The sequence below is a fragment of the Cherax quadricarinatus genome, chromosome 78, assembly GCF_038502225.1.
Source record: "Cherax quadricarinatus isolate ZL_2023a chromosome 78, ASM3850222v1, whole genome shotgun sequence".
NCBI classification, from domain to species: domain Eukaryota; kingdom Metazoa; phylum Arthropoda; class Malacostraca; order Decapoda; family Parastacidae; genus Cherax; species Cherax quadricarinatus.
In genome coordinates, this window is record NC_091369.1 from 1848212 (window position 1) to 1875086 (window position 26875).

Below are 26875 nucleotides of genomic sequence, written 5' to 3' on the forward strand. Positions count from 1 at the left end.
CAGTTGTTTACTAACGTTGTATAACGTTTTAACAGTTGTTTACTAGCGTTATATAACGTTTTAACAGTTGTTTACTAACGTTATATAACGTTTTAACAGTTGTTTACTAACGTTATGTAACGTTTTAACAGTTGTTTACTAACGTTATATAACGTTTTAACAGTTGTTTACTAACGTTATATAACGTTTTAACAGTTGTTTACTAACGTTATATAACGTTTTAACAGTTGTTTACTAACGTTATATAACGTTTTAACAGTTGTTTACTAACGTTATATAACGTTTCAGCAGTTGTTTACTAACGTTATATAACAACTGCTTGGTAATATCGTCTTATATACTCGTGCGTCCTATATGCCGGAAAATACGGTATGTGTACCTGTACCTAAATATAATTGCTGCTAACACCTGCTGTTCCTGTCATCTTGGAGTAAATAAGTAACTATGAGTTAGTTGAATGTTGAGCGTCGTATTTTAGGGAAGGACTTAGGGATCTCGACATAAATAAGCATCACTGATGGCGTTTTTGAGTTATCCTGATTTACTTCCCAGAGTAATCTGAATAAAGCTTCCGCCTCCTTCGCCTCCTCCTGCTCCTCCTTTCCTTCGTCTCCTTTACTTATTCTCCTTCTTTCCTCCTCCTTCTTTCCTCTTTCTTCTTTCCTCCTCTTCTTCTCCCTTGCTGTAAGTTTATTTAGGTACAGGTACACATAAGTACAATTATCATAAATACTGTAAATTGCCTGCGATAGCCCCAGAAAGTCAGACAAAATGGCTTATTTCCACTGGTGTTTCGGGTGCCCTCTCCCGCACCCCTCCTCGTGTAACCCTAAATGTCCCTCTTTGCCTTCCCCTCTTCCCTTCTCCCCCCTCTCCCACTTTCCCCTCACCCCCAGGCAAGAGGGACGGTGCGCCGTCGCCAGCTTAGAGTAGGTGGCAGGAGAGAGAGAGAGAGGACACAGTAGGCGTCTCACTTCGCGCTGGTGGTGAGTCCCTGCTGGACGCTTCTCTCTGTCCGTGTCCGTGTCCGCGTCATCAACTCATCTTCCTTCCCGTACGTTTCACTCTATCTTCCGTATATCTCAGTCTCCCTTTTTCATTCTTCCGTACGTCGCAACCTACCTTCCAGACGTTTAGGTCAGCTTTCCCCGCCTCTCATTACAAGTACTTTCTCGGCTTTTCACTACACTTTCTCGGCTTTTCACTACACTTTCTCGGCTTTTCACTACTTTCCCTGCTTTTCACTACACTTTCTCGGCTTTTCACTACACTTTCCCTGCTTTTCACTACACTTTCCCTGCTTTTCACTACACTTTCCCTGCTTTTCACTACACTTTCCCTTATTATCACTACACTTTCCCTTATTTTCACTACACTTTCCCTGCTTTTCACTACACTTTCCCTTATTTTCACTACACTTTCCCTGCTTTTCACTACACTTTCCCTTATTTTCACTACACTTTCCCTTATTTTCACTACACTTTCCCTTATTTTCACTACACTTTCCCTGCGCTTTAAGTCTAATTCTCGTACGTTGTAAGTTACTTTCCGTACGTTGTAAGCTACTTTCTGTACGTTGTAAGCTACTTTCCGTACGTTGTAAGTTACTTTCCGTACGTTGTAAGTTACTTTCCGTACGTTGTAAGTTACTTTCCGCAAGTTGTATTACTTTCCGTACGTTGTAAGTTACTTTCCGTACGTTGTAAGTTACTTTCCGTACGTTGTAAGTTACTTTCCGTACGTTGTAAGTTACTTTCCGCAAGTTGTATTACTTTCCGTACGTTGTAAGTTACTTTCCGTACGTTGTAAGTTACTTTCCGTACGTTGTAAGTTACTTTCCGTACGTTGTAAGTTACTTTCCGTACGTTGTAAGTTACTTTCCGTACGTTGTAAGTTACTTTCCGTACGTTGTAAGTAACTTTCCGTATGTTCCAGTCTACCTTCCAAGTGTCTCAGGGTATTTCCGTTCACCTGAACCTTCTCTCAGAACGTTTCGCTCTCTTAATTCGTAAATCTCTACCGTCACCTTTTTCCGTACGTCTCAGCCTTCAGCATTTCTCGTCCTACCTTCCGAACGCCACATCCTACCTTCCGAACCCCTCACCCTACCTTCCGAACCCCTCACCCTACCTTCCGAACCCCTTATCCTACCTTCCGAACCCCTCATACTACCTTCTGAACCCCTCATCCTACCTTCCGAACCCCTCACCCTACCTTCCGAACCCCTCACCCTACCTTCCGAACCCCTCATCCTACCTTCCGAACCCCTCATCCTACCTTCCGAATCCCTCACCCTACCTTCCGAACCCCTCATCCTACCTTCCGAACCCCTCATCCTACCTTCCGAACCCCTCACCCTACCTTCCGAACCCCTCACCCTACCTTCCGAACCCCTCACCCTACCTTCCGAACCCCTCATCCTACCTTCCGAACCCCTCATCCTACCTTCCGAACCCCTCATCCTACCTTCCGAACCCCTCACCCTACCTTCCGAACCCCTCGCCCTACCTTCCGAACCCCTCATCCTACCTTCCGAACCCCTCACCCTACCTTCCGAACCCCTCACCCTACCTTCCGAACCCCTCACCCTACCTTCCGAACCCGTCACCCTACCTTCCGAACCCCTCATCCTACCTTCCGAACCCGTCTTCCTACCTTCCGAACCCCTCACCCTACCTTCCAAACCCCTCACCCTACCTTCCGAACCCCTCACCCTACCTTCCGAACCCGTCACCCTACCTTCCGAACCCCTCATCCTACCTTCCGAACCCCTCATCCTACCTTCCGAACCCCTCATCCTACCTTCCGAACCCGTCACCCTACCTTCCGAACCCCTCATCCTACCTTCCGAACCCCTCATCCTACCTTCCGAACCCCTCACCCTACCTTCCGAACCCCTCATCCTACCTTCCGAACCCCTCATCCTACCTTCTGAACCCCTCACCCTACCTTCCGAACCCCTCATCCTACCTTCCGAACCCCTCATCCTACCTTCCGAACCCCTCATCCTACCTTCCGAACCCCTCATCCTGAGCGCCTCTCAGTGTCTAACAGTTTTCTGGCTGATTTAATCGTTTTACATCTAAATCTTAACGGAGGATCGAGCCTTCTCTACGGCTTGCATTGAACGACCCATACAGGTTTACCGCGTCATTATTATTTGCGATTCTATACTTTATATATGTAGTTTATCTGCTATTATTATTATTATTATTATTATTATTATTATTATTATTATTATTATTATTATTATTATTATTATATGAAGCACTAAACCCGTGTGAGTTATTCAGCGCAGACTGACTAGATAGGTTGGTCGATCTGTCAGGTTTAAAACCTATCTGCTACACGATTACCATTAAGGCCGCTCAGTGTATATACACCTCTCAGTGTATATATATACATTTAGAGATATACCCTTCTCAGCGTATATACATTGAGATGCATCTCTCAACGTATATACACTAAAAAGTACACATCACTGGGCATATGTACCCAGGTGAGGCTGGGCGGGCGAGGCCGGGCAGGCGAGGCCGGGCAGGCGAGGCCGGGCAGGCGAGGCCGGGCAGGCGAGGCCGGGCAGGCGAGGCCGGGCAGGCGAGGCCGGGCAGGCGAGACTCCCCCTCACTGACCAGACATAAATCTGCTTCCATTATATTCTCAAATATAATTCTCAGTTTTATTAACAAACGTAATAACCTCGGTAATGTAATTAATCAAAAGTAATTCGAAAAATGTGAAATTGGAATTAAATATCTGAATTATTTTTTTTAGGCGTTCGATTTTTTTTAGGCTGTAAAAAACTGTCTCCGATTATTCTGAAACGGCGAAATATTCAATAATATTTTTTATGGCCTTTTCATGTGTTTTTTTTTCTAAATATATGAAATATTTATAAATATAGACACACGACTTTACCTTTGATATACCTTTGATGAGTTTCGAGAGCTTTTCGTACTCCCGGAGCCCGGCCATGGGCCAGGCTCGTCTGGTGCTAGCCTGGTCAACCAAGTTGCTGTTACTGGTGGACCTGCTGTTCCACATATCCGTCACAGCCTGGTTGATCGGGCTCAAACGATACTCGATTGCATATTTCGACGCTTCAGTGAGAGTTTCAGTTAGGCTGAAATATAGTCTGGTTCAGGGAGGGAGCAGGTTCGAACCCCTGGTAGCTGAGGACAGACATCACCTGCACCCACAGCGTTGTTCCCTGCCGGAGCAGTACCCAGGCAGGGAGCACTCGACACAGTGGCACTGCTGCCTCTCAAGTGCCACAACCATGAGCGTCCCGTGCTGGCACTCTTCTCTACTCCTGCTCTTGTTGCTGCTCACCCTACTACTGCACTCACAGGTAAGTCTTCACCACGCTCTTGATAACACTCCCTGGTACACACACACGAGCGGGGCCAGGAGCTGTGACTCGACCCCTGCAGCCACATATAATCGAGTATACACAAAAACACGCATATGTATATATATATATATATATATATATATATATATATATATATATATATATATATATATATATATATATATATATATATATATATATATATATATATATATATATAATGGGCTGGGATTCGAACCGTGGTTCTGGCATGTAGCAGACCCAACGCTGTACCACTGAACTGTAAGGCTTACAAAAGGAATATTCTTACAGGGAGTACTCCAGCGACATGTCTGTATCAGCGGCACCAGCTGTGAGCCTACTGTCTGTACTAGCGGCACCAGCTGTGAGCCTACTGTCTGTACCAGCGGCACCAGCTGAGAGCCTACTGTCTGTACCAGCGGCACCAGCTGTGAGCCTACTGTCTGTACTAGCGGCACCAGCTGTGAGCCTACTGTCTGTACCAGCGGCACCAGCTGTGAGCCTACTGTCTGTACTAGCGGCACCAGCTGTGAGCCTACTGTCTGTACCAGCGGCACCAGCTGTTACCCTACTGTCTGTACTAGCGGCACCAGCTGTGAGCCTACTGTCTGTACTAGCGGCACCAGCTGTTACCCTACTGTCTGTACTAGCGGCACCAGCTGTTACCCTACTGTCTGTACTAGCGGCACCAGCTGTGAGCCTACTGTCTGTACTAGCGGCACCAGCTGTGAGCCTACTGTCTGTACCAGCGGCACCAGCTGTTACCCTACTGTCTGTACTAGCGGCACCAGCTGTGAGCCTACTGTCTGTACCAGCGGCACCAGCTGAGAGCCTACTGTCTGTACCAGCGGCTCCAGCTGAGAGCCTACTGTCTGTACTAGCGGCACCAGCTGTGATCCTACTGTCTGTACCAGCGGCACCAGCTGTGAGCCTACTGTCTGTACCAGCGGCACCAGCTGTGAGCCTACTGTCTGTACCAGCGGCACCAGCTGAGAGCCTACTGTCTGTACCAGCGGCACCAGCTGTGAGCCTACTGTCTGTACCAGCGGCACCAGCTGAGAGCCTACTGTCTGTACCAGCGGCACCAGCTGTGAGCCTACTGTCTGTACCAGCGGCACCAGCTGAGAGCCTACTGTCTGTACCAGCGGCACCAGCTGAGAGCCTACTGTCTGTACCAGCGGCACCAGCTGTGAGCCTACTGTCTGTACCAGCGGCACCAGCTGTGAGTCTACTGTCTGTACCAGCGGTACCAGCTGAGAGCCTACTGTCTGTACCAGCGGTACCAGCTGAGAGCCTACTGTCTGTACTAGCGGCACCAGCTGAGAGCCTACTCTCTGTACCAGCGGCACCAGCTGAGAGCCTACTGTCTGTACCAGCGGCACCAGCTGTGAGCCTACTGTCTGTACCAGCGGCACCAGCTGAGAGCCTACTGTCTGTACCAGCGGCACCAGCTGAGAGCCTACTGTCTGTACCAGCGGCACCAGCTGAGAGCCTACTGTCTGTACCAGCGGCACCAGCTGAGAGCCTACTGTCTGTACCAGCGGCACCAGCTGAGAGCCTACTGTCTGTACCAGCGGCACCAGCTGAGAGCCTACTGTCTGTACCAGCGGCACCAGCTGTGAGCCTACTGTCTGTACCAGCGGCACCAGCTGAGAGCCTACTGTCTGTACCAGCGGCACCAGCTGAGAGCCTACTGTCTGTACCAGCGGCACCAGCTGAGAGCCTACTGTCTGTACCAGCGGCACCAGCTGAGAGCCTACTGTCTGTACCAGCGGCACCAGCTGAGAGCCTACTGTCTGTACCAGCGGCACCAGCTGTGAGCCTACTGTCTGTACCAGCGGCACCAGCTGAGAGCCTACTGTCTGTACCAGCGGCACCAGCTGAGAGCCTACTGTCTGCACCAGCGGCACCAGCTGAGAGCCTACTGTCTGTACCAGCGGCACCAGCTGAGAGCCTACTGTCTGTACCAGCGGCACCAGCTGAGAGCCTACTGTCTGTTCCAGCGGCACCAGCTGAGAGCCTACTGTCTGTACCAGTGGCACCAGCTGAGAGCCTACTGTCTGTACCAGCGGGACCAGCTGAGAGCCTACTGTCTGTACCAGCGGCACCAGCTGAGAGCCTACTGTCTGTACCAGCGGCACCAGCTGAGAGCCTACTGTCTGTACCAGCGGCACCAGCTGAGAGCCTACTGTCTGTACCAGCGGCACCAGCTGAGAGCCTACTGTCTGTACCAGCGGCACCAGCTGAGAGCCTACTGTCTGTACCAGCGGTACCAGCTCAGAGCCTACTGTCTGTACCAGCGGCACCAGCTGAGAGCCTACTGTCTGTACCAGCGGCACCAGCTGAGAGCCTACTGTCTGTACCAGCGGCACCAGCTGAGAGCCTACTGTCTGTACCAGTGGCACCAGCTGAGAGCCTACTGTCTGTACCAGCGGCACCAGCTGAGAGCCTACTGTCTGTACCAGCGGCACCAGCTGAGAGCCTACTGTCTGTACCAGCGGCACCAGCTGAGAGCCTACTGTCTGTACCAGCGGCACCAGCTGAGAGCCTACTGTCTGTACCAGCGGCACCAGCTGAGAGCCTACTGTCTGTACCAGCGGCACCAGCTGAGAGCCTACTGTCTGTACCAGCGGTACCAGCTCAGAGCCTACTGTCTGTACCAGCGGCACCAGCTGAGAGCCTACTGTCTGTACCAGCGGCACCAGCTGAGAGCCTACTGTCTGTACCAGCGGCACCAGCTGAGAGCCTACTGTCTGTACCAGTGGCACCAGCTGAGAGCCTACTGTCTGTACCAGCGGCACCAGCTGAGAGCCTACTGTCTGTACCAGCGGCACCAGCTGAGAGCCTACTGTCTGTACCAGCGGCACCAGCTGAGAGCCTACTGTCTGTACCAGCGGCACCAGCTGTGAGCCTACTGTCTGTACCAGCGGCACCAGCTGAGAGCCTACTGTCTGTACCAGCGGCACCAGCTGAGAGCCTACTGTCTGTCTCTTGTACGTTTAAAGATACATTTTTTATTTATGTTAATGTAAAAATTAATAATTTTATACCAAAAGAACCTTAGAAAACTAACCTAACCTTACTATTACAAGACCAATTTAATTTAGCCTAATTCAACTAAATATATTTTAGATAAGTTTACAATAATTTAATAATAAACACAATGAAATACATTTTTTTTCTTTAGATTCAGAATGATTTTTCGGAAATTACTGCATACACAAGTTTTCGATTCCCTTATTCGGTAAGAAATGCGTTACTATTGAAACCAAAATCGCGTTTTATTTATTCGGCACGATATATATATATATATATATATATATATATATATATATATATATATATATATATATATATATATATATATATATATATATATATATATATATATATATATATATATATATATATATATATATATATATATATATATATATATATATATATATATATATATATGGGAATTAACGGAAGCACTTGGGTATTCACTATTTTTCCACAGAGGTTATTTTGCATATATATATGTATGTTTAGCAGTTCGCAAACAGGCGAAATTATTTACAGACATCATGTGTCAGTCCACAACAGGGTTGGAACCTGCAAACTCGACATCAGAGTACACAGGAGTACACTGGAGTCTGGCTGTGTGGATAAAGTACTGTGTACGCTGATGCTGGGTTTGCAGGTTCGAATCCTGTTGTGGACTCAGAGATAATGTTTATATATGATTGTATATTTCAGTATTCATGTGCCAGGATGAAAGATGTATACATAACTAAATGTATAAACAAATGATGCTAGGGGAGGGAAGGGAGGGGGGTTGAAAACAAGGGGTAAAGGGGTGATAGTAAGGGGTGTAGGGGGTTAGATGAAGGCTCGATCTTAAGTCCTTCACACAGGAAATGGTGTATTGGTATTAGAGAGAGGACCCTTGCCTACTGCAGGTTCCAGAGTCCCAGATCACACTGACATCCAGGGTCCCAGGACACAATGACGTCCAGGGTACCAGGTCACACTGACATCCAGAGTCCCAGGTCACACTGACATCCAGGGTCCCAGGTCACACTGACATCTAGGGTCCCAGAATACAATGACGTCCAGGGTCCCAGGTCACACTGACATCCAGAGTCCCAGGTCACACTGACATCCAGGGTCCCAGGACACAATGACGTCCAGGGTCCCAGGTCACACTGACATCCAGAGTCCCAGGTCACACTGACATCCAGGGTCCCAGGTCACACTGACATCTAGGGTCCCAGAATACAATGACGTCCAGTCCCAGGTCACACTGACATCCAGGGTCCCAGGTCACACTGGTATCCAGGGTCTCAGATCACAATGACGTCCAGGGCCCCAATTCACAGACATCCAGGGTCCCAGGTCACACTGACATCCAGGGTCCCAGAACACAATGACGTTCAGGGTCCCAAGTCACACTGACCTCCAGGGTCCCAGGACACAATGACGTCCAAGGTCCCAGAGCACTATGACACCCAGGGTCCCAGGATACAATAACATCCAGGGTCCCAGGTCACAATGATATCCAGGGTTCCAGGACACAATGAAGTACAGGGTCCCAGGGTACAGTGACGTCCAGGGTCCCAGGGCACAATGAAGTACAGGGTCCCAGGGTACAGTGACGTCTAGGGTCCCAGGACACACTGATATCCAGGGTTCCAGGTCACGCTGGCATCCAGGGTCCCAGGTCACACTGACATCCGGGGTCCCAGGCCACACTGACTTCCAGATTAACAAGCAGTCAGACTCGACCTCCTGGTCTTCTACTCACTATTTACCAATTATTATAATCATGGGGAGCGCTATACCCGTAGGATTATACAGCGCCTGTGGGGAGGGGGACGAAGGGTATTCAGACTCAGTTCAGGGAAGTGAAGCACATCCAATTCCCTAGATCAAGAGCCCCTCACCAGCATCAAGGAACCTTCCTTAACGGGACGATCTACCAAGCTCACACAGGAAGTCCCTCATTTTATTTTCCAGCACTGTCTCAGAAGTTGTGGCCCGCTGGCAACAGCACTGCTCTGATTTACATAACAAATTTGTTTCCATCAAACTACAATGAGGTTCGTGGGTGTCTTCCTGTCAGTGGTGTCGGGTGCGGGGAACCACCCTCGCACACTTACAAATTGGTCACACACGACTTACTCACGGATACCACAAGGAGAGGCGCCCCTGTACCTACCTCAGAGGACTACCAGTGTGGTATCTTTAATGGTTCACTACACACTAATACTGTTCCGTTAATAATAATCTTCATTTCTATAAGTACATGATACAACTCATACAGACCATAAATGACATCAGTGACATAATACTACATAGAAAGTCCCTGGTTATGCAAAGCATTTAGGAGAAATTAGGTCAATTTTTGTCCCCAGGATTCGACCCATACCAGTCGACTAACATCCAGGTACCTATTTACTGCTAGGCGAACATGGAGAACAGGTGTGTTAAGGAAACACGCCCAGTGTTCCCACCCGTACCAGGGATCGAACCACGGACCTCAATATGTGAGTTGAATGGGCTAGCAATCGAACTACGGGATAATACTCTTCCATCTTTAACCTTCAACAGTTCACTCACAATATTGTTCCATCTATGGGAAAACACAAAAGGGTTTACTTCTGACATTTGCAACAACTGAACACAAACATGGCCGCCTTTATCACTTAATTAAAGCCTCACCTTTGACACTGGTTCTCTTTTTAACTTCAACTCAAAAATTAATCTTTTGCACCAATTACGACGTTTTTTCCGACCCTCAGTAACCCCAGTTTCACTGGCCCTCACAACTTACCTTTGATGTACTTTTGATTAGTTTCGAGAGAGATTTTCTACTCTCAGAGCCCGGCCATGGGTCAGGCTCGTTTGACGCTTGCCTGGTCAACCAAGGTGCTGTTACTGGTGGCCCGCAGGTCCACATATACATCACAGCCTGGTTGATCTGGCACCTGATGAAGATACTTGTCTAGTTTCCCCTTAAAGATTTCTACATTCGTTCCAGCAGTGTTTCTGATATCTTCTGGTAAGATATTGAAAATTATTATTATTATTATTATTATTATTATTATTATTATTATTATTATTATTATTATTATTATTATTATTATTATTATTATTATTATTATTATTGCGTAACTTGGAAGTTTGTTTATTTAGAGCCCGTGTTGATTATTCCTTACGAAACCATTACTGGTTGCAGGGGTTGAGTCACAGCTCCTGGCTCCGCCTCTTCGCTGGTAGCTACTAGGTCCATTCTCTCCCTGCTCTATGAGCTTTATCGTGCCTCTTCTTAAAGCTATGTATAGATCCTGTCTCCACTACATCACTCTCCATATTTTTCCATTTCCTGAGAACTCTGTGACTGAAGAAATACTTCCTAACATCCCTGTGACTCATCTGAGTCCCCAAATGAGTCCTCCACTTCCAGTTGTGACCCTTGTTATTGTGTCCCATCTCTGGAACATTCTGCCCTTATCCACCTTGTCAATTCCTCTCAGCATCCTATATATCGGTATCATGTCATCCCTATCTCTTCTGTCCTCCAGTGTCGTCAGGTCGATTTCCTTTAACCTCAACTCGTTGAACATACCCCCTTAGCTCCGGGACTAGTCTTGTTGCAAACCCTTGCACTTTTTCTAATTTCTTGACGTGCTTGACCAGGTGTGGGTTCCAGACTGGTGCCGCATACTCCAGTATGGGCCTGACGTACACGGTGTACAGTGTCCTGAACGATTCCTTACTAAGGTATCGAATCGCTATTCTTAGGTTTGCCAGGAGCTCATATGCTGCAGCAGTTACTTGGTTGATGTGCGCCTCAGGAGATGTGCTCGGTATTGTATTCACCCCAAGATCCTTTTCCTTGAGTGAGGTTTGTAGTCTTTGGTCCCCCTAGCCTGTATTCTGTCTGCGGTCTTCTTTGCCCTTTCCCAATCTTCATGACTTTGCACTTGGTGGGGTTAAACTCCAGGAACGAATTATTGGACCAGGCTTGCAGCTTGTCCAGAGCCCTTTGTAAGTCTACCTGATCCTCAATCGTTTTAATTCTTCGTATTAGCTCCCCATCGTCTGTAAACATGGACACCTCTCAACCTATCCCTTCTGCCTTGTCATTCACATAAACCAGAAATAGCAGTGTATGTGTGTGTGTATTCTCACGTAACTGTTGTTGCAGAGATCGAGTCATAGCTCCTGGCCCCGCCTCTTCACTGGTCGATACTAGGTCTACTTCCTCCCCGCTCCTAGAGCCTTGTCAAACTTGTGTGTGTGTGTGTGTGTGTGTGTGTGTGTGTGTGTGTGTGTGTGTGTGTGTGTGTGTGTGTGTGTTTGTGTGTGTGTGTACTCACCTATTTGTGGTTGCAGGGGTCGAGACTCAGCTCCTGTGTGAGTGTGTGTGTGTGTGTGTGTGTGTGTGTGTGTGTGTGTGTGTGTGTGTGTGTGTGTGTGTGTGTGTGTGTGTATGTGTGTGTTTATATTGTGATTTATGAGAAACAGGAAATTATGATACATCAGAAACTGGCGAGAAAAGTATAAAGTAAAAAAAATCACGAAAACTGTATTAGGGACGCTGGCCGGCCTCCTAGCCATGTGATCTCCGGAGCCTCTGACACGGCTCGGAGATAAACTTCCCCTTATATTATAGCTTGACTAAATTTGTATGCCTCAGTAATTTTATTCATGCACATTTATATTTAATTTTTGAAACAGTGAAAATCAGATATATATAAAAAGTTTTTAGGTGTATTTTTACTTGTATAATAAAGTAGATATCAGAGGAAATTGTCGTTTGTGTAAAAGAATTTTTATCAGTGGCATGTCAACGAAGTGAGAAGGTCCTTATATACTGTATCTGAGGAAGGTGCTCTCTCTCTCTCTCTCTCTCTCTCTCTCACTGGGGAGAACACACTGCCTTGTTTGGTTTACATAAGAACATAAGAACATAAGAACGAAGGAACACTGCAGAAGGCCCACTGGCCCATGCGAGGCAGGTCCAAGTCCCTACCGGCTTAAGCCAATGCACCCAACCTAGTCAGGTCAGGTCACATTGACTTAAGGGAGGAACACGGCAACCGACCTGTTAGCACAAGCTATCAGGTCTAACTCACACCCACCCACATCTACTCATGTATTTATCCAACCTATTTTTAAAGCTACACAACGTTCTGGCCTCTATAACGGTACTTGGGAGTTTGTTCCACTCATCCACAACTCTATTACCAAACCAGTACTTTCCTATATCCCTCCTGAATCTGATTTTTTCCAACTTAAAACCATTGCTGCGAGTCCTGTCTAGGCTAGATATTTTCAGCACACTATTTACATCCCCTTTATTTATTCCTGTCTTCCACTTATAAACCTCAATCATATCCCCCCTAATTCTACGTCTTTCTAGAGAGTGCAGTTTCAGGGCCCTTAGTCTATCCTCATAGGGAAGGTTTCTGATACATGGGATCATCTTTGTCATCCTCCTTTGTACATTTTCCAGAGAATTTATATCCATTCTGTAATACGGTGACCAAAACTGTGCAGCATAATCTAAATGAGGCCTAACCAAGGATGTATAGAGTTGAAGAACAACCTGAGGACTCCTATTATTTATGCTTCTTGATATGAAGCCAAGGATTCTATTAGCTTTATTGCGAACACTTATGCACTGTTGTCTTGGTTTCAGATTACTGCTAACCAGAACTCCTAAATCTTTTTCGCAATCCGTAATATTAAGATCTACATTATTTAGTTTATATGTGGCATGGTTATTGTCCTGTCCAACATTTAGAACTTTGCATTTGTCTATATTAAACTGCATCTGCCACTTCTCCGACCACTGCATCAGTCTATTCAAATCTTCCTGGAGTGCTCGAATGTCCTCGTCAGAATGAATTCGACGGCCTATTTTGGTGTCATCGGCAAACTTGCCGATGTCGCTCTTTATGCCCTCATCTATGTCGTTTATGTAGATTGTGAACAGCAGGGGGCCCAACACTGACCCCTGTGGAACACCGCTCGTGACGCTTCCCCACTCTGATTTCTCCCCATTTATGCAAACTCTCTGCTGCCTATTTGTCAACCATGCCTCTATCCAGGAAAAAATTTCTCCTCCTATTCCATGTGCTTTAATTTTCCTCAATAGTCTCTGATGTGGGACCCTGTCAAAAGCCTTACTGAAGTCCATATACACAATATCATATTCATTACCATGATCTACCTCCTCAAATACCTTAGTGAAAAAAGTTAATAAATTCGTAAGGCAGGAACGCCCCTTTGTAAAACCATGCTGAGATTCGTTGATTAATTTATGCTTTTCAAGGTGGCTACGAACTGCCTCGGCAATTATTGATTCCATAAATTTTCCCACTATGGAGGTTAGGCTTATTGGTCTATAGTTCGAAGCTAAGGACCTGTCACCTGTTTTGAAAATAGGTATCACATTTGCCATTTTCCACTTATCTGGCACCATGCCAGTTTGTAGTGATATGTTGAAAAGATTAGCCAAAGGTGTGCTAAGCTCCTCTTTACATTCCTTTAGAACCCTTGCATACAGTTCATCAGGGCCTGGGGATTTGTTAGGTTTTAATTTATCTATTTGCCTAAGGACCATGTCACTTGTGACCCTAATAGTGCACAGTTTATTATCGTCCTGTTCTACATAATTTATCATTACTGGAATATCGCTGGTATCCTCCTGTGTAAAAACTGAGAGGAAGTATGTGTTAAAAATTCTACACATTTCCTTATCACTGTCAGTGAGCTGACCCGAGGAACTTTTGAGTGGGCCTATCTTGTCCCTGATCTTACTTCTGTATACCTGAAAGAATCCTTTTGGGTTAGTCTTCGATTCCCTTGCAACTTTAACCTCATAATCTCTTTTTGCTTTTCTAATTCCCTTTTTTATTTCTCTCTTTAACTGAATATATCGATTTCTTAATTGCCCCTCTCCTCTTTTGATTTGCCTATATATGCCTCTCTTTTGACCAATCAGATATTTTAATCTATTGTTCATCCATTTAGGATCATTTTTGTTTGATCTGATTTCCCTATTTGGAACATAATTTGACTGAGCAGCTAGAACTATGCCCTGGAAAGCATCATATCGGCAACCATCACCACCTACCTGACCCCTAGTCAGGTCATTCCAGTTCAGCCCACCTAAGTAATTTTTCAGTCCTATGAAATCAGCCAAGCGAAAGTCAGGGACGGAGACTTGATTGCCATTATTAGGGGAATTCCATGATATGTTAAAACTGAGTGATTTGTGATCACTCTCCCCAAGCTCATCATTAACCTCAAGATTATTAATTAGTGTTTCCCTACTGGCAAGAACCAAGTCAAGGAGGTTATTTCCCCTAGTTGGCTCTGTCACAAACTGTTTTAAAAAACAATCCTGGATCGTATCAAGAAAGTCACCCGACTCTAAATTTCCTGTCAAATTGCTCCAGTCAATCTGTCTATAGTTGAAATCTCCCATTAGCACAACATTTTCGTATGTAGATGCCTTACGAATTTCGTCCCATAGAAGTTTACTGCACTCCCTATCAAGATTTGGGGCCCTGTAAATCACACCCAAAATTAGTTTTTCTCGGCCCTCGAGAAGCTGTAACCAAACAGATTCAGTGGCTGACGCTTCTAATTTAATATCTTGTCTAACACAACAATTTAAATTGTCTCTGACATACATCGCTACTCCACCACCTTTCCTGTTGACCCTGTCAGTGTGGAATAATTTATAGCCTTGTATGTGACATTCAGAGGGCATCTCTCTATCTTTCAGATTGAGCCAGGTCTCTGTTATAGCAATAATATCTATGTTTCCTGCACTTGCAATTAATCTTAGCTCATCTATCTTATTTCTAACACTCCTGCTATTAGTATAGTAAACCTTAAGGGAGCTAGTTCCTTGCTGCCCTCTGCTGTCCCCCTTTGTTTGCTGACCTGTTCTATTGTCTTTATTTATAACTTCATGCTGAATGCCTTTTATACATTTACTGTTTCCAACCCTAGTGTTGCAACCTGCTTGTTTCCCACACACACCCATACCTCTATCTTCCATCAGTTTAAAATCATAGGCATTTCACCAATGGCCTTCTCAATCGAGTCTGCAAGTGCTACCACCCCTGCCCCAGAGAGATGAACCCCATCCCTTGCATACATATCATGTTTGCCATAAAAGTTGTTCCAGTTGTCAATGAATGGGATTGCAAGTTCCTTGCAGTATCTGTCTAGCCAGCAATTTACACCAATTGCCCTAGACAACCATTCATTTCCTACTCCCCTTCTAGGCAAGATGCTACATATGATTGGGATCCCTCCCTTAGACTTAATGAAATCTATAGCTGACCTGTACTTATCTAGCAGCTCTTCTCTCCTACCCTTCCCAATATCATTTCCACCAGCACTGAGACAGATAATGGGCTTGTTCCCATTACCTGACATGATATTATCCAGTCTGTTGACAATGTCCCCAACACCAGCTCCAGGGAAGCACACTCTATCTCTCATCTTCTTATTCCTATTACAAAAAGCACGGTCAACATATCTTACCTGAGAGTCACCAACCACAAGAATGCGCTTACCTTCATTAGCAGGGGCAGTAGTACCCTTACCTTCACTGGCCACTGAAGTACATTCATCCTGGAGAACAGAGAAGCGATTTCCTACCTTCAGATCTTCACTCTTAACTTTCCTTACTCTGATGCGCCTCCCATTACTGTGAACAACTCGCCACTTGTAGCAGGTGCTGGCGGACACCTCACTGCTGGTAGCCGTTGCTACCTCCCCACCTACAGCCTCCTCACAGTGAGAGACAGACTGCACCTCACTGCTAGAAGCCTCATTCCCCACATCTCCAACCACCTCACACTCTCTCCCAGGCCCATTGAGGTGGACCTTCAGCCTCCTAATCTCCTCCTGGAGAAGCAAGACCTCCTCCTTCAACTCTCCAACCACAGTTTTTAAAACACTGCAGAAGCAAGCCATGCTTTGTAACCGTCCACGCTAATCCCCAAAGCAGCTCAGGGTCTGTGACCTCACGTGACGACTGACCACTGGGTTCTGTCGCTGTCTTATCCTATCCCAATTATTCCACACTTCATTCTTGCCATTGAAAGCGTGGTCTAACAAGAAGAAAAAAGGTTCAAGGGATCCACATATAAGTAGAACTTTCGGGTCGTTGAGCCAGGCTGGAAGCTGACCACCTTATATGGAGTTATAATTCACTTCATTAACCTCTAGGCACTCTGTGTTGCCTTCTTCATGGGAGTTGATAGTCATGACAGCTTACGCGGTATCTTCTTGTTGACGGTTTATAGAGCCGCTGCGGGGTTACACCGTATCTTCTTGTTGACGGTTTATAGAGCCGCTGCGGGGTTACACCGTATCTTCTTGTTGACGGTTTATAGAACTACCGAGAGGTTACACCGTATTTTCTTGTTGACGGTTTATAGAACCACTGAGAGGTTACACCGTATCGAGCCCTAGCACCAACTACAGACCCTACAAACCTACTGGACAACGAGGTATTTAACCTAATGGACACTGGCAACAATTCAGAGTCTTCTTCAGAGCGTGGATAGTCTGGTGCGTAGTGTGTCGGACTGTCACCTGACAGCACCGCTGTTCGAACCACCGAAAACCACTTCAACCTAGTGGATAATACTTAGTTATCGCTCTAGAGTCTAGATTATGTCTAGAGCTGGCATTAGTCATTTCTCTGATAAATAATACATACTGCATAATACCAGCTGTATATTAAGACATAAATGCATAAGTTGAAAGGACCAGTATATGATCATCTTACAGTATACACTGTGACGAGTATATCTCTCAGCGTATATATGCTGAGACATATATACACATTATTATTATTATAATCAAGGGGAAGCGCTAAACCCGTAGGATTATACAGCGCCTGTGGGGGGGATGGAAGGGCATATATACACAGAGTTGTGTATCTCTCGGTGCATATACAGTGAGAAGTGTAAATCTCTGTGTATGTGTATATATATGTATATACACCGATATATATATATATATATATATATATATATATATATATATATATATATATATATATATATATAATATATATATATATATATATATATATATATATATATATATATATATATATATATATATATATATATATATATATATATATATATATATATATATATATATATATGCAAAACAACCACTCTGAAAGAATAGAGAAATTCCAAGCGCTTTCGTGACTACTCACATTATCAAGGAACTATGAAAGTGAAGCATCCAAGGAAGCTATATATATTATACATATATATATATAAATATATATATATTATATATATTATACATATATATAAACATATATATATATATATATATCTCAGTGTATATACGCTGAGAGATATACATACATCTCTCAGTATACACACCTCCTATAGTAAATCCTCCAAACAATGATTATTTCACATCTATGTCATCATTTAAGAATTTCCATATATTAAAAAAATCTGATTTTAATTTTATATATCCTGACTTTTTATGAAATTTTGCATTGCTCCAGCGTCAATAATTTTGGCGGGGCGGCCAGAGACATTTTTAACCCATCAATCAAGCATCAGCCGCCATGATGGGGCCATCAGGTGGACCAGCTGGTCCAATATTTGCACCGGAAGAGACCGGGGACATCATTCTACCCGGGACACCAAAATACTGACTGCTATCTGTTACATATTGTGTTTCGCTGATGTCGTCCCTACCTAGGATTGTGATTTTTTGTTGAGTACCTGTTCAACCAGGCTGTTGCTGCTGGCGCCTCGTAGGCAGGTTAAGTTCCCCATTCTTCTAATAACATGTTCATTTTTCCCCTATAATCTATTTGTCTATAATTACTACTGAATTGGGTTTGTCTGTGTCGTAAAGTCCAGGATCTTTCCTTAATTCCTGGTATAACTTAACACTGTCTTTGATGACAATTGTGTTGTAGAGGTGTGAGCAAAGTTCAGACCTGTGACGTCACCAGGTCAACCCTGGTGACGTCACCAGGTCAACCCTGGTGACGTCACAGGTCACCCCTGGACCTCCACCCCAGACAATATTCCCATAAAATTTATGGGTCAATAACATGTAAATTCCGGAGTTTAGCGATGAAATATAGAACAGACATTGTCTCAAGAATTTCCCGTGACCGCAAAGTTTAAATACAAAAAAAAAAAAAACGGAAGATAGGAGCCTCGTGGTTGAGGATTGGGGAGGGGGGTGAGGGGGAGGGGGGACGGGGAGGGGAGAGAGGCACTGAATGCTATTTAACATGCTAAATGAAATTCGATCCGGCTGTTTGTTGAAGGAACTGCGAGAAACTTCCCACATTACTTCTACCACTATAATGATTTATTTTTTCAACTGTGAAGGAAATAGTGGAAAAAATATGGTGATGGGGGAGGGTAGGGGAAGGGGGGAAGGTGGTTTGTTGACGCTGTTCTGTCCACCGCTTCTTCCCCCCCAAGGTTATTAAAGGGGGTAACGGACTCAAAAGAAAAAAAAGCTAGATTTAAATCTGCACACACTGGTATCACTCCATGTGACAGCAAGAGTCTTGGCAGACAGTGCAGAATACCTCCAACTGAAAGCAGGCGCGCGAGGAGGGCATTAAGACAGACCTCGATAAGTGTCAGAGGTCCTCGACTGTTCAACACCTTCCCTCCGTACATAAAGGGAATTACTAATAAATCTCTGTCTTCAAGATGGAACTGGACAAATTGTTCACATAACCTCCTGACCAGCCAGGCTATTGTTCCTACGATGACCTGTGTACAGCCAGAAATAACAACCTGGTTGATTAGGCCTGGTCTGGGACCGGGCACCCCTCAAGGAAGGTTCCTTGATGTTGGTGAGGGGCTCTTGATTTAGGGAATTGAATCTGTGCTCCAGTTCCCCGAATTAAGCCTGAATGCCTTCCACATCCCCCCCCCAGGCGCTGTATAATCCTCCGGGTTTAGCGCTTCCCCCTTGATTATAATAATAATGGGACCGGGCAAGTTTCAAGTATTCATTAGGGAAGCGCTAAGCCCGTAAGAGAATGAGAAGTAATTATATTTGATGGTAGGATGTAAGATAAGTGATGGTGTTGAGAGCTAGAGTAAATCTAACTTCCTGCTGCTTCACTCTGGTTCTTAAGAGCTAGAGTAAATCTAACTTCCTGCTGCTTCACTCTGGTTCTTAAGAGCTAGAGTAAATCTAACTTCCTGCTGCTTCACTCTGGTTCTTAAGAGCTAGAGTAAATCTAACTTCCTGCTGCTTCACTCTGGTTCTTAAGAGCTAGAGTAAATCTAACTTCCTGCTGCTTCACTCTGGTTCTTAAGAGCTAGAGTAAATCTAACTTCCTGCTGCTTCACTCTGGTTCTTAAGAGCTAGAGTAAATCTAACTTCCTGCTGCTTCACTCTCGTTCTTAAGAGCTAGAGTAAATCTAACTTCCTGCTGCTTCACTCTGGTTCTTAATACTAAATACATATTTATCTTTTTCCTTTGTTCATCATATATAATAACACAGTTATTATTATAATCACAGGGAAGCGCTAAACCCGTAGGATTATACAGCGCATGTGGGGGGATGTGGAAGGTATTCAGGTTTAATTCAGGGAACTGGAGCACAGGTCCAATTCCCTAGATCAAGAGCCTCTCACCAGCGTCAAGGAACTAGTTAAAGATTAGCCGGTATTCTCCCGGCCCGGGCCTTGTCCAAGTGGTGGCCCGGCCTTGCCTCCCTCTTTAGGGAGTGTCTGAGACCTAAGTCTCCCATGGGAGGAGGCACAAGTACCTCCTCATCTTTGGGACCAACTGTCCCCAGGCCTAGCCACAAGCTAGGCCTCTCTGGTCTGCCATCCCCGCCACAAGGGGGCAAATGGGAATGACAGTCTTATGAGCTAAAGGCCCGGGCTCAGGCACCTACCCTACCCTAGAAGGGCTGGGCATGGTGTCGATGAGCGTCAAGGAACCTTCCTTGAGGGTTATGTATAAAAAACACAAGCGTAGCTGAACCTCCTTTAAAAATATATATAATATTTGATTCCTTATACTGAGGTTTTCAAACCTCTTATATTAACTTCTTTTAAAAATATATAAGATTTAATTCCTTATATTAGAGTCTTGGAACCTCTTTTGTTAACCAAGTTATTTCTCAGTTGTTTATTTCCTCTGATATTTATTGTTATATATTAGCGTTTTATGAACCTATGAGGGCATGGTGTCTCGACGCCAGTGAGGGGCTCTTGATCTAGGGAATGGGAGCTATCTTTCCCTTCCTCGGATCAAACCTTATTGCCTCCAAGACACTATAAACTTTCTGGCCGCCATTTTTTCCTAATATTTCTTGAGGAAGTGTTGTTTAGCGCTATTTTTTTAGTATTCTTTTCAATTCAGTCATTGTTTTGATTTAACTGGTTGTTGGTGCCGGCACTATGCATGGCTGAGAGGTTACCTACCTGACTGCCTGCTGGTATGCTACTCTATCTGCTTGCCTTCCTGCTTCCTTGCAGTCAGGCAGACAGCCTGAGTGATGGGAGGCTGTCAGCCTGGCAGACAGCCTGCAGCTACCGTCAGCTGTGTGTACAATAGATCACATTTGACAGTCGCTATCAATCACCTCCGTCACGAGGAATAGACAGCTGTCAGTCTGTCAGCCTCTACCTGCACCACCACCACCACCATCACCACCACTGCCATCACCACCACCACCACCACCACCACCACACCCCCACCACCACCACACCCCCCCACCACCACCACACACCCCCCACCACCACAACCCCACCACAACCCAACAACCACCACACCCCCACCACAACCCCACCACAACCCAACAACCACCACACCCCCCCACCACCACACCCTAACCCCACCACACCCCTACAACCACCACACCCCCACCACAACCCAACAACCACCACACCCCCCCCCCCACCCCACCACCACCACACCCCCACCACCACCACACCCCCACCACCACCACAGCCCTACCACACCCCAACAACCACCACACCCCACACCACCACCACACCCCCACCACCACTACACCCCCACCACTACCACACCCCCACCACACCCCAACAACCACCACACCCCACACCACCACCACACACCCACCACCACCACACCCCCACCACCACCACACCCCCACCACCACCACACCCCCACCACAACCCAACAACCACCACACCCCCACCACCACCACACCCCTACCACACCCCAACAACCACAACACCACCACACCCCCACCCCCACCACACCCCCACCACCACCACACCCCCACCACACCCCAACAACCACCACACCCCCACCACTACCACACCCCCACCACACCCCAACAACCACCACACCCCACACCCCCACCACACCCCACACCCCCACCACACACCCACCACCCCCACACCCCCACCACCACCACACCCCCACCACACCCCAACAACCACCACACCCCACACCACCACCACACACCCACCACCACCACACCCCCACCACCACCACACCCCTACAACCACCACAACCCCACCACACCCCTACAACCACCACAACACCACCACACCCCCACAACCAACACAACACCACCACACCCCCACCACACCCCCACCACACCCCCACAACCACCACACCCCCACCCCCACCACACCCCCACCACCACCACACCCCACCACACCCCAACAACCACCACACCCCCACCACCACCACACCCCACACCACCACCACACCCCCACCACCACCACACCCCCACAACCACCACACCCCCACCACACCCCAACAACCACCACACCCCCACCACATTACCTACCCACCCATCAATCTTAATGAAAATCAAGCGGCATCTCTTACGGAATAAACAGATAGGTTTATTCTCACTGTCGACCCGATGTTTCCAATTTCTGTGTGAGAGTTTCTCCTCTACGAGATATTGATCCCAATATACCCACTTGTCTCTGCTAAAACAAATTCAAAAGAAATTACCACTTTTGAAATTCGGCATCATTTGGGCAGGAGACATTCAGGGCCTTTTTATAAGAGGTTAATTTAGGGATCCGAAAGGTCAGAAGATGTTGGGAAGGTCACTAGGTCAGGAGAGTAGTGTTGCACTCTGTGTAGAGTGTTATCACGTGTTGCACTCTGTGTAGAGTGTTATCACGTGTTTCACTCTGTGTAGAGCTTTACCATGTGTTTCACTCTGTGTAGAGTGTTATCACGTGTTTCACTCTGTGTAGAGCTTTACCATGTGTTTCACTCTGTGTAGAGTGTTATCATGTGTTTCACTCTGTGTAGAGCTTTACCATGTGTTTCACTCTGTGTAGAGTGTTATCACGTGTTTCACTCTGTGTAGAGCTTTACCATGTGTTTCACTCTGTGTAGAGTGTTATCATGTGTTTCACTCTGTGTAGAGTGTTATCACGTGTTTCACTCTGTGTAGAGCTTTACCATGTGTTTCACTCTGTGCAGAGTGTTATCATGTGTTTCACTCTGTGTAGAGCTTTACCATGTGTTTCACTCTGTGTAGAGTGTTATCATGTGTTTCACTCTGTGTAGAGTGTTATCACGTGTTTCACTCTGTGTAGAGCTTTACCATGTGTTTCACTCTGTGTAGAGTGTTATCATGTGTTTCACTCTGTGTAGAGTGTTATCACGTGTTTCACTCTGTGTAGAGCTTTACCATGTGTTTCACTCTGTGTAGAGTGTTATCACGTGTTTCACTCTGTGTAGAGCTTTACCATGTGTTTCACTCTGTGTAGAGTGTTATCACGTGTTTCACTCTGTGTAGAGTGTTATCACGTGTTTCACTCTGTGTAGAGTGTTATCACGTGTTTCACTCTGTGTAGAGTGTTATCACGTGTTTCACTCTGTGTAGAGCTTTACCATGTGTTTCACTCTGTGTAGAGTGTTATCACGTGTTTCACTCTGTGTAGAGCTTTACCATGTGTTTCACTCTGTGTAGAGTGTTATCATGTGTTTCACTCTGTGTAGAGCTTTACCATGTGTTTCACTCTGTGTAGAGTGTTATCACGTGTTTCACTCTGTGTAGAGCTTTACCATGTGTTTCACTCTGTGTAGAGTGTTATCACGTGTTTCACTCTGTGTAGAGTGTTATCACGTGTTTCACTCTGTGTAGAGTGTTATCACGTGTTTCACTCTGTGTAGAGTGTTATCACGTGTTTCACTCTGTGTAGAGCTTTACCATGTGTTTCACTCTGTGTAGAGTGTTATCATGTGTTTCACTCTGTGTAGAGTGTTATCACGTGTTTCACTCTGTGTAGAGTGTTATCATGTGTTTCACTCTGTGTAGAGTGTTATCATGTGTTTCACTCTGTGTAGAGCTTTATCACGTGTTTCACTCTGTGTAGAGCTTTATCACGTGTTTCACTCTGTGTAGAGTGTTATCATGTGTTTCACTCTGTGTAGAGCTTTATCACGTGTTTCACTCTGTGTAGAGTGTTATCATGTGTTTCACTCTGTGTAGAGTGTTATCATGTGTTTCACTCTGTGTAGAGCTTTATCACGTGTTTCACTCTGTGTAGAGCTTTATCACGTGTTTCACTCTGTGTAGAGTGTTATCATGTGTTTCACTCTGTGTAGAGTGTTATCATGTGTTTCACTCTGTGTAGAGTGTTATCACGTGTTTCACTCTGTGTAGAGTGTTATCATGTGTTTCACTCTGTGTAGAGTGTTATCATGTGTTTCACTCTGTGTAGAGCTTTATCACGTGTTTCACTCTGTGTAGAGTGTTATCACGTGTTTCACTCTGTGTAGAGTGTTATCACGTGTTTCACTCTGTGTAGAGTGTTATCACGTGTTTCACTCTGTGTAGAGCTTTATCACGTGTTTCACTCTGTGTAGAGCTTTATCACGTGTTTCACTCTGTGTAGAGCTTTATCACGTGTTTCACTCTGTGTAGAGCTTTATCACGTGTTTCACTCTGTGTAGAGCTTTATCACGTGTTTCACTCTGTGTAGAGCTTTATCACGTGTTTCACTCTGTGTAGAACTTTATCACGTCATCAAAGACATGACAACACTGTACAAAGTACAAAACTGTGCTAAGGTCGGGGGGTTGTGTTACTTACGAAGTTGTTACCTAATAATTTAAATCACATAAATTCCTATCCAGTCATCTTAGTTTGTGATGTTAACAAGAACACGGTACATGGGAGTACAAGGAAGTACGTACGAGTACATGGGAGTACATGAGAGTACTTCAAATAGACAGCTAGCAGGGAACTGTAGAGTCCACACTGAGGCTGTCTGCTGAGAAGAACTGTCTACCTCTATCTAGATTAGAGACTGTCGTGTATTATTCAGATGTTATGGACATGAGTAGTAAAACAGAAGGCTCTCTCCATACCCTCCAGCCACTGCTGGAATGAGTGCTTTTGGCGTATCGTCAGGAATAATGGTTCTTATTAGCTACCGGAGTGCTCAGTGGAGAATTAAATGAGACTTAACATGTGTTTGGTCTCAGATCTGCAATAAACCGCAGAAAATGATAGAAATTGTACAAAGAAAAGTCTAGGAGATTTGTGTTTGTGAGTTATAAGCTCAGGCTTCTTGCCTCCAGCCAGCCAGCCAGCCAGCCAGCCAGCCAGCCAGCCAGCCAGCCAGCCAGCCAGCCAGCCAGCCAGCCAGCCAGCCAGCCAGCCAGCCAGCCAGCCAGCCAGCCAGCCAGCCAGCCAGCCAGCCAGCCAGCCAGCCAGCCAGCCAGCCAGCCAGCCAGCCAGCCAGCCAGCCAGCCAGCCAGCCAGCCAGCCAGCCGGCCAGCCAGCCAGCCGGCCAGCAGGCCAGCCAGCCAGCCAGCCAGCCAGACAGCCAGCCAGCCAGCCAGCCAGCCAGCCAGCCAGCCAGCCAGCCAGCCAGCCAGCCGGCCAGCCAGCCAGCCGGCCAGCCGGCCAGCCAGCCAGCCAGCCAGCCAGCCAGCCAGCCAGCCAGCCAGCCAGCCAGCCAGCCAGCCAGCCAGCCGGCCAGCCAACCAGCCAGCCAGTCAGGCTGGCAGACAAGATGAAAGCTGGAAGGTAAGAAGGCAGAGAAGATGCAGGCAGCAAAGAAGGCAGGCTGACAGGAAGGAAGGCAGGCTGGCAGGAAGGAAGGCAGGCTGGAAGGCAGGCAGGTAGGAAGGCAGGCTGACAGGCAGGCAAGAAGGAAGGCAGGCTGACAGGCAGGCAGGAAGGAAGGCAAGCTGGCAGGAAGGAAGGCAGGTGGGCAGGAAGGAAGGAAGGCCGGCAGGAAGGAAGGCAGGTTAGCAGGAAGGAAGGCAGGCTGGCAAGAAGGCAGGAAGGAAGGCAGGAAGGAAGGCAGGCTGGAAGGCAGGCAGGAAGGAAGGCAGGCTGACAGGCAGGCAGGAAGAAAGGCAGGCTGACAGGCAGGCAGGAACGAAGGCAGACCGACAGGCAGGTTGACAGGCAGGCAGGAAGGAAGGCAGGCTGACAGGAAGGAAGGCAAGCGGGCAGGAAGGAAGGCAGGTTAGCAGGAAGGCAGGCTGGCAGGAAGGCAGGAAGGAAGGCAGGCTGGCAGGAAGGCAGGAACAAAAGCAGACAGGAAGGAAGGCAGGTTGGCAGGAAGGAAGGCAGGCTGGCAAAAAGGCAGGAAGGAAGGCAGGCTGACAGGCAGGCAGGAAGGAAGGCAAGCTGGCAGGAAGGAAGGCAGGTGGGCAGGAAGGAAGGAAGGCCGGCAGGAAGGAAGGCAGGTTAGCAGGAAGGAAGGCAGGCTGGCAAGAAGGCAGGAAGGAAGGCAGGAAGGAAGGCAGGCTGGAAGGCAGGCAGGAAGGAAGGCAGGCTGACAGGCAGGCAGGAAGGAAGGCAAGCTGACAGACAGGCAGGAAAGAAGGCAGGCTGACAGGAAGGAAGGCAGGTTGGCAGGAAGGAAGGCAGGTTGGCAGGAAGGAAGGCAGGCTGGCAAAAAGGCAGGAAGGAAGGCAGGCTGACAGGCAGGCAGGAAGGAAGGCAGGCTGACTGACAGGCAGACAGGAAGGAAGGCAGGCTGACAGGCAGGCAGGAAGGAAGGCAGGCTGGCAGGATTGAAGACAGGCTGGCAGGAAGGAAGGCAGGTTGGCAGGAAGGAAGGCAGGCTGGCAGGAAGGCAGGAAGGAAAGCAGGAAGGAAGGCAGGCTGGCAGGAAGGCAGGAAGGAAGGCAGACAGGAAGGAAGGAAGGCTGACAGGCAGGCAGGCAGGAAGGAAGGCAGGCTGACAGGCAGGCAGGAAGGAAGGCAGGCTGACAGGCAGGCAGGAAGGAAGGCAGGCTGACAGGCAGTCAGGAAGGAAGGCACGCTGACAGGCAGGCAGGAAGGAAGACAGGCTGACAGGCAGGCAGGAAGGAAGGCAGGCTGACAGGCAGGCAGGAAGGAAGGCAGGCTGACAGGCAGGCAGGAAGGAAGGCAGGCTGACAGGCAGGCAGGAAGGAAGGCAGGCTGACAGGCAGGCAGGAAGGAAGGCACGCTGACAGGCAGGCAGGAAGGAAGGCAGGCTGACAGGCAG

At 46.9% G+C, this 26875-nt stretch overlaps 1 protein-coding gene across 1 annotated transcript in view; it reads left to right on the plus strand.

Annotated features, from left to right (window-relative positions):
* The first annotated feature begins 957 nt into the window (after positions 1–957).
* Positions 958–26875, plus strand: part of LOC128701647 (putative leucine-rich repeat-containing protein DDB_G0290503) — a 115593-nt gene continuing 89675 nt past the window's right edge. Inside the window, exons 1-2 of the mRNA XM_070101557.1 lie at positions 958–1054; positions 4145–4351. Coding sequence (XP_069957658.1) covers positions 4280–4351 — 72 coding nt within the window. The 5' untranslated portion in view covers positions 958–1054; positions 4145–4279. The remainder of the gene's footprint in view (positions 1055–4144; positions 4352–26875) is intronic.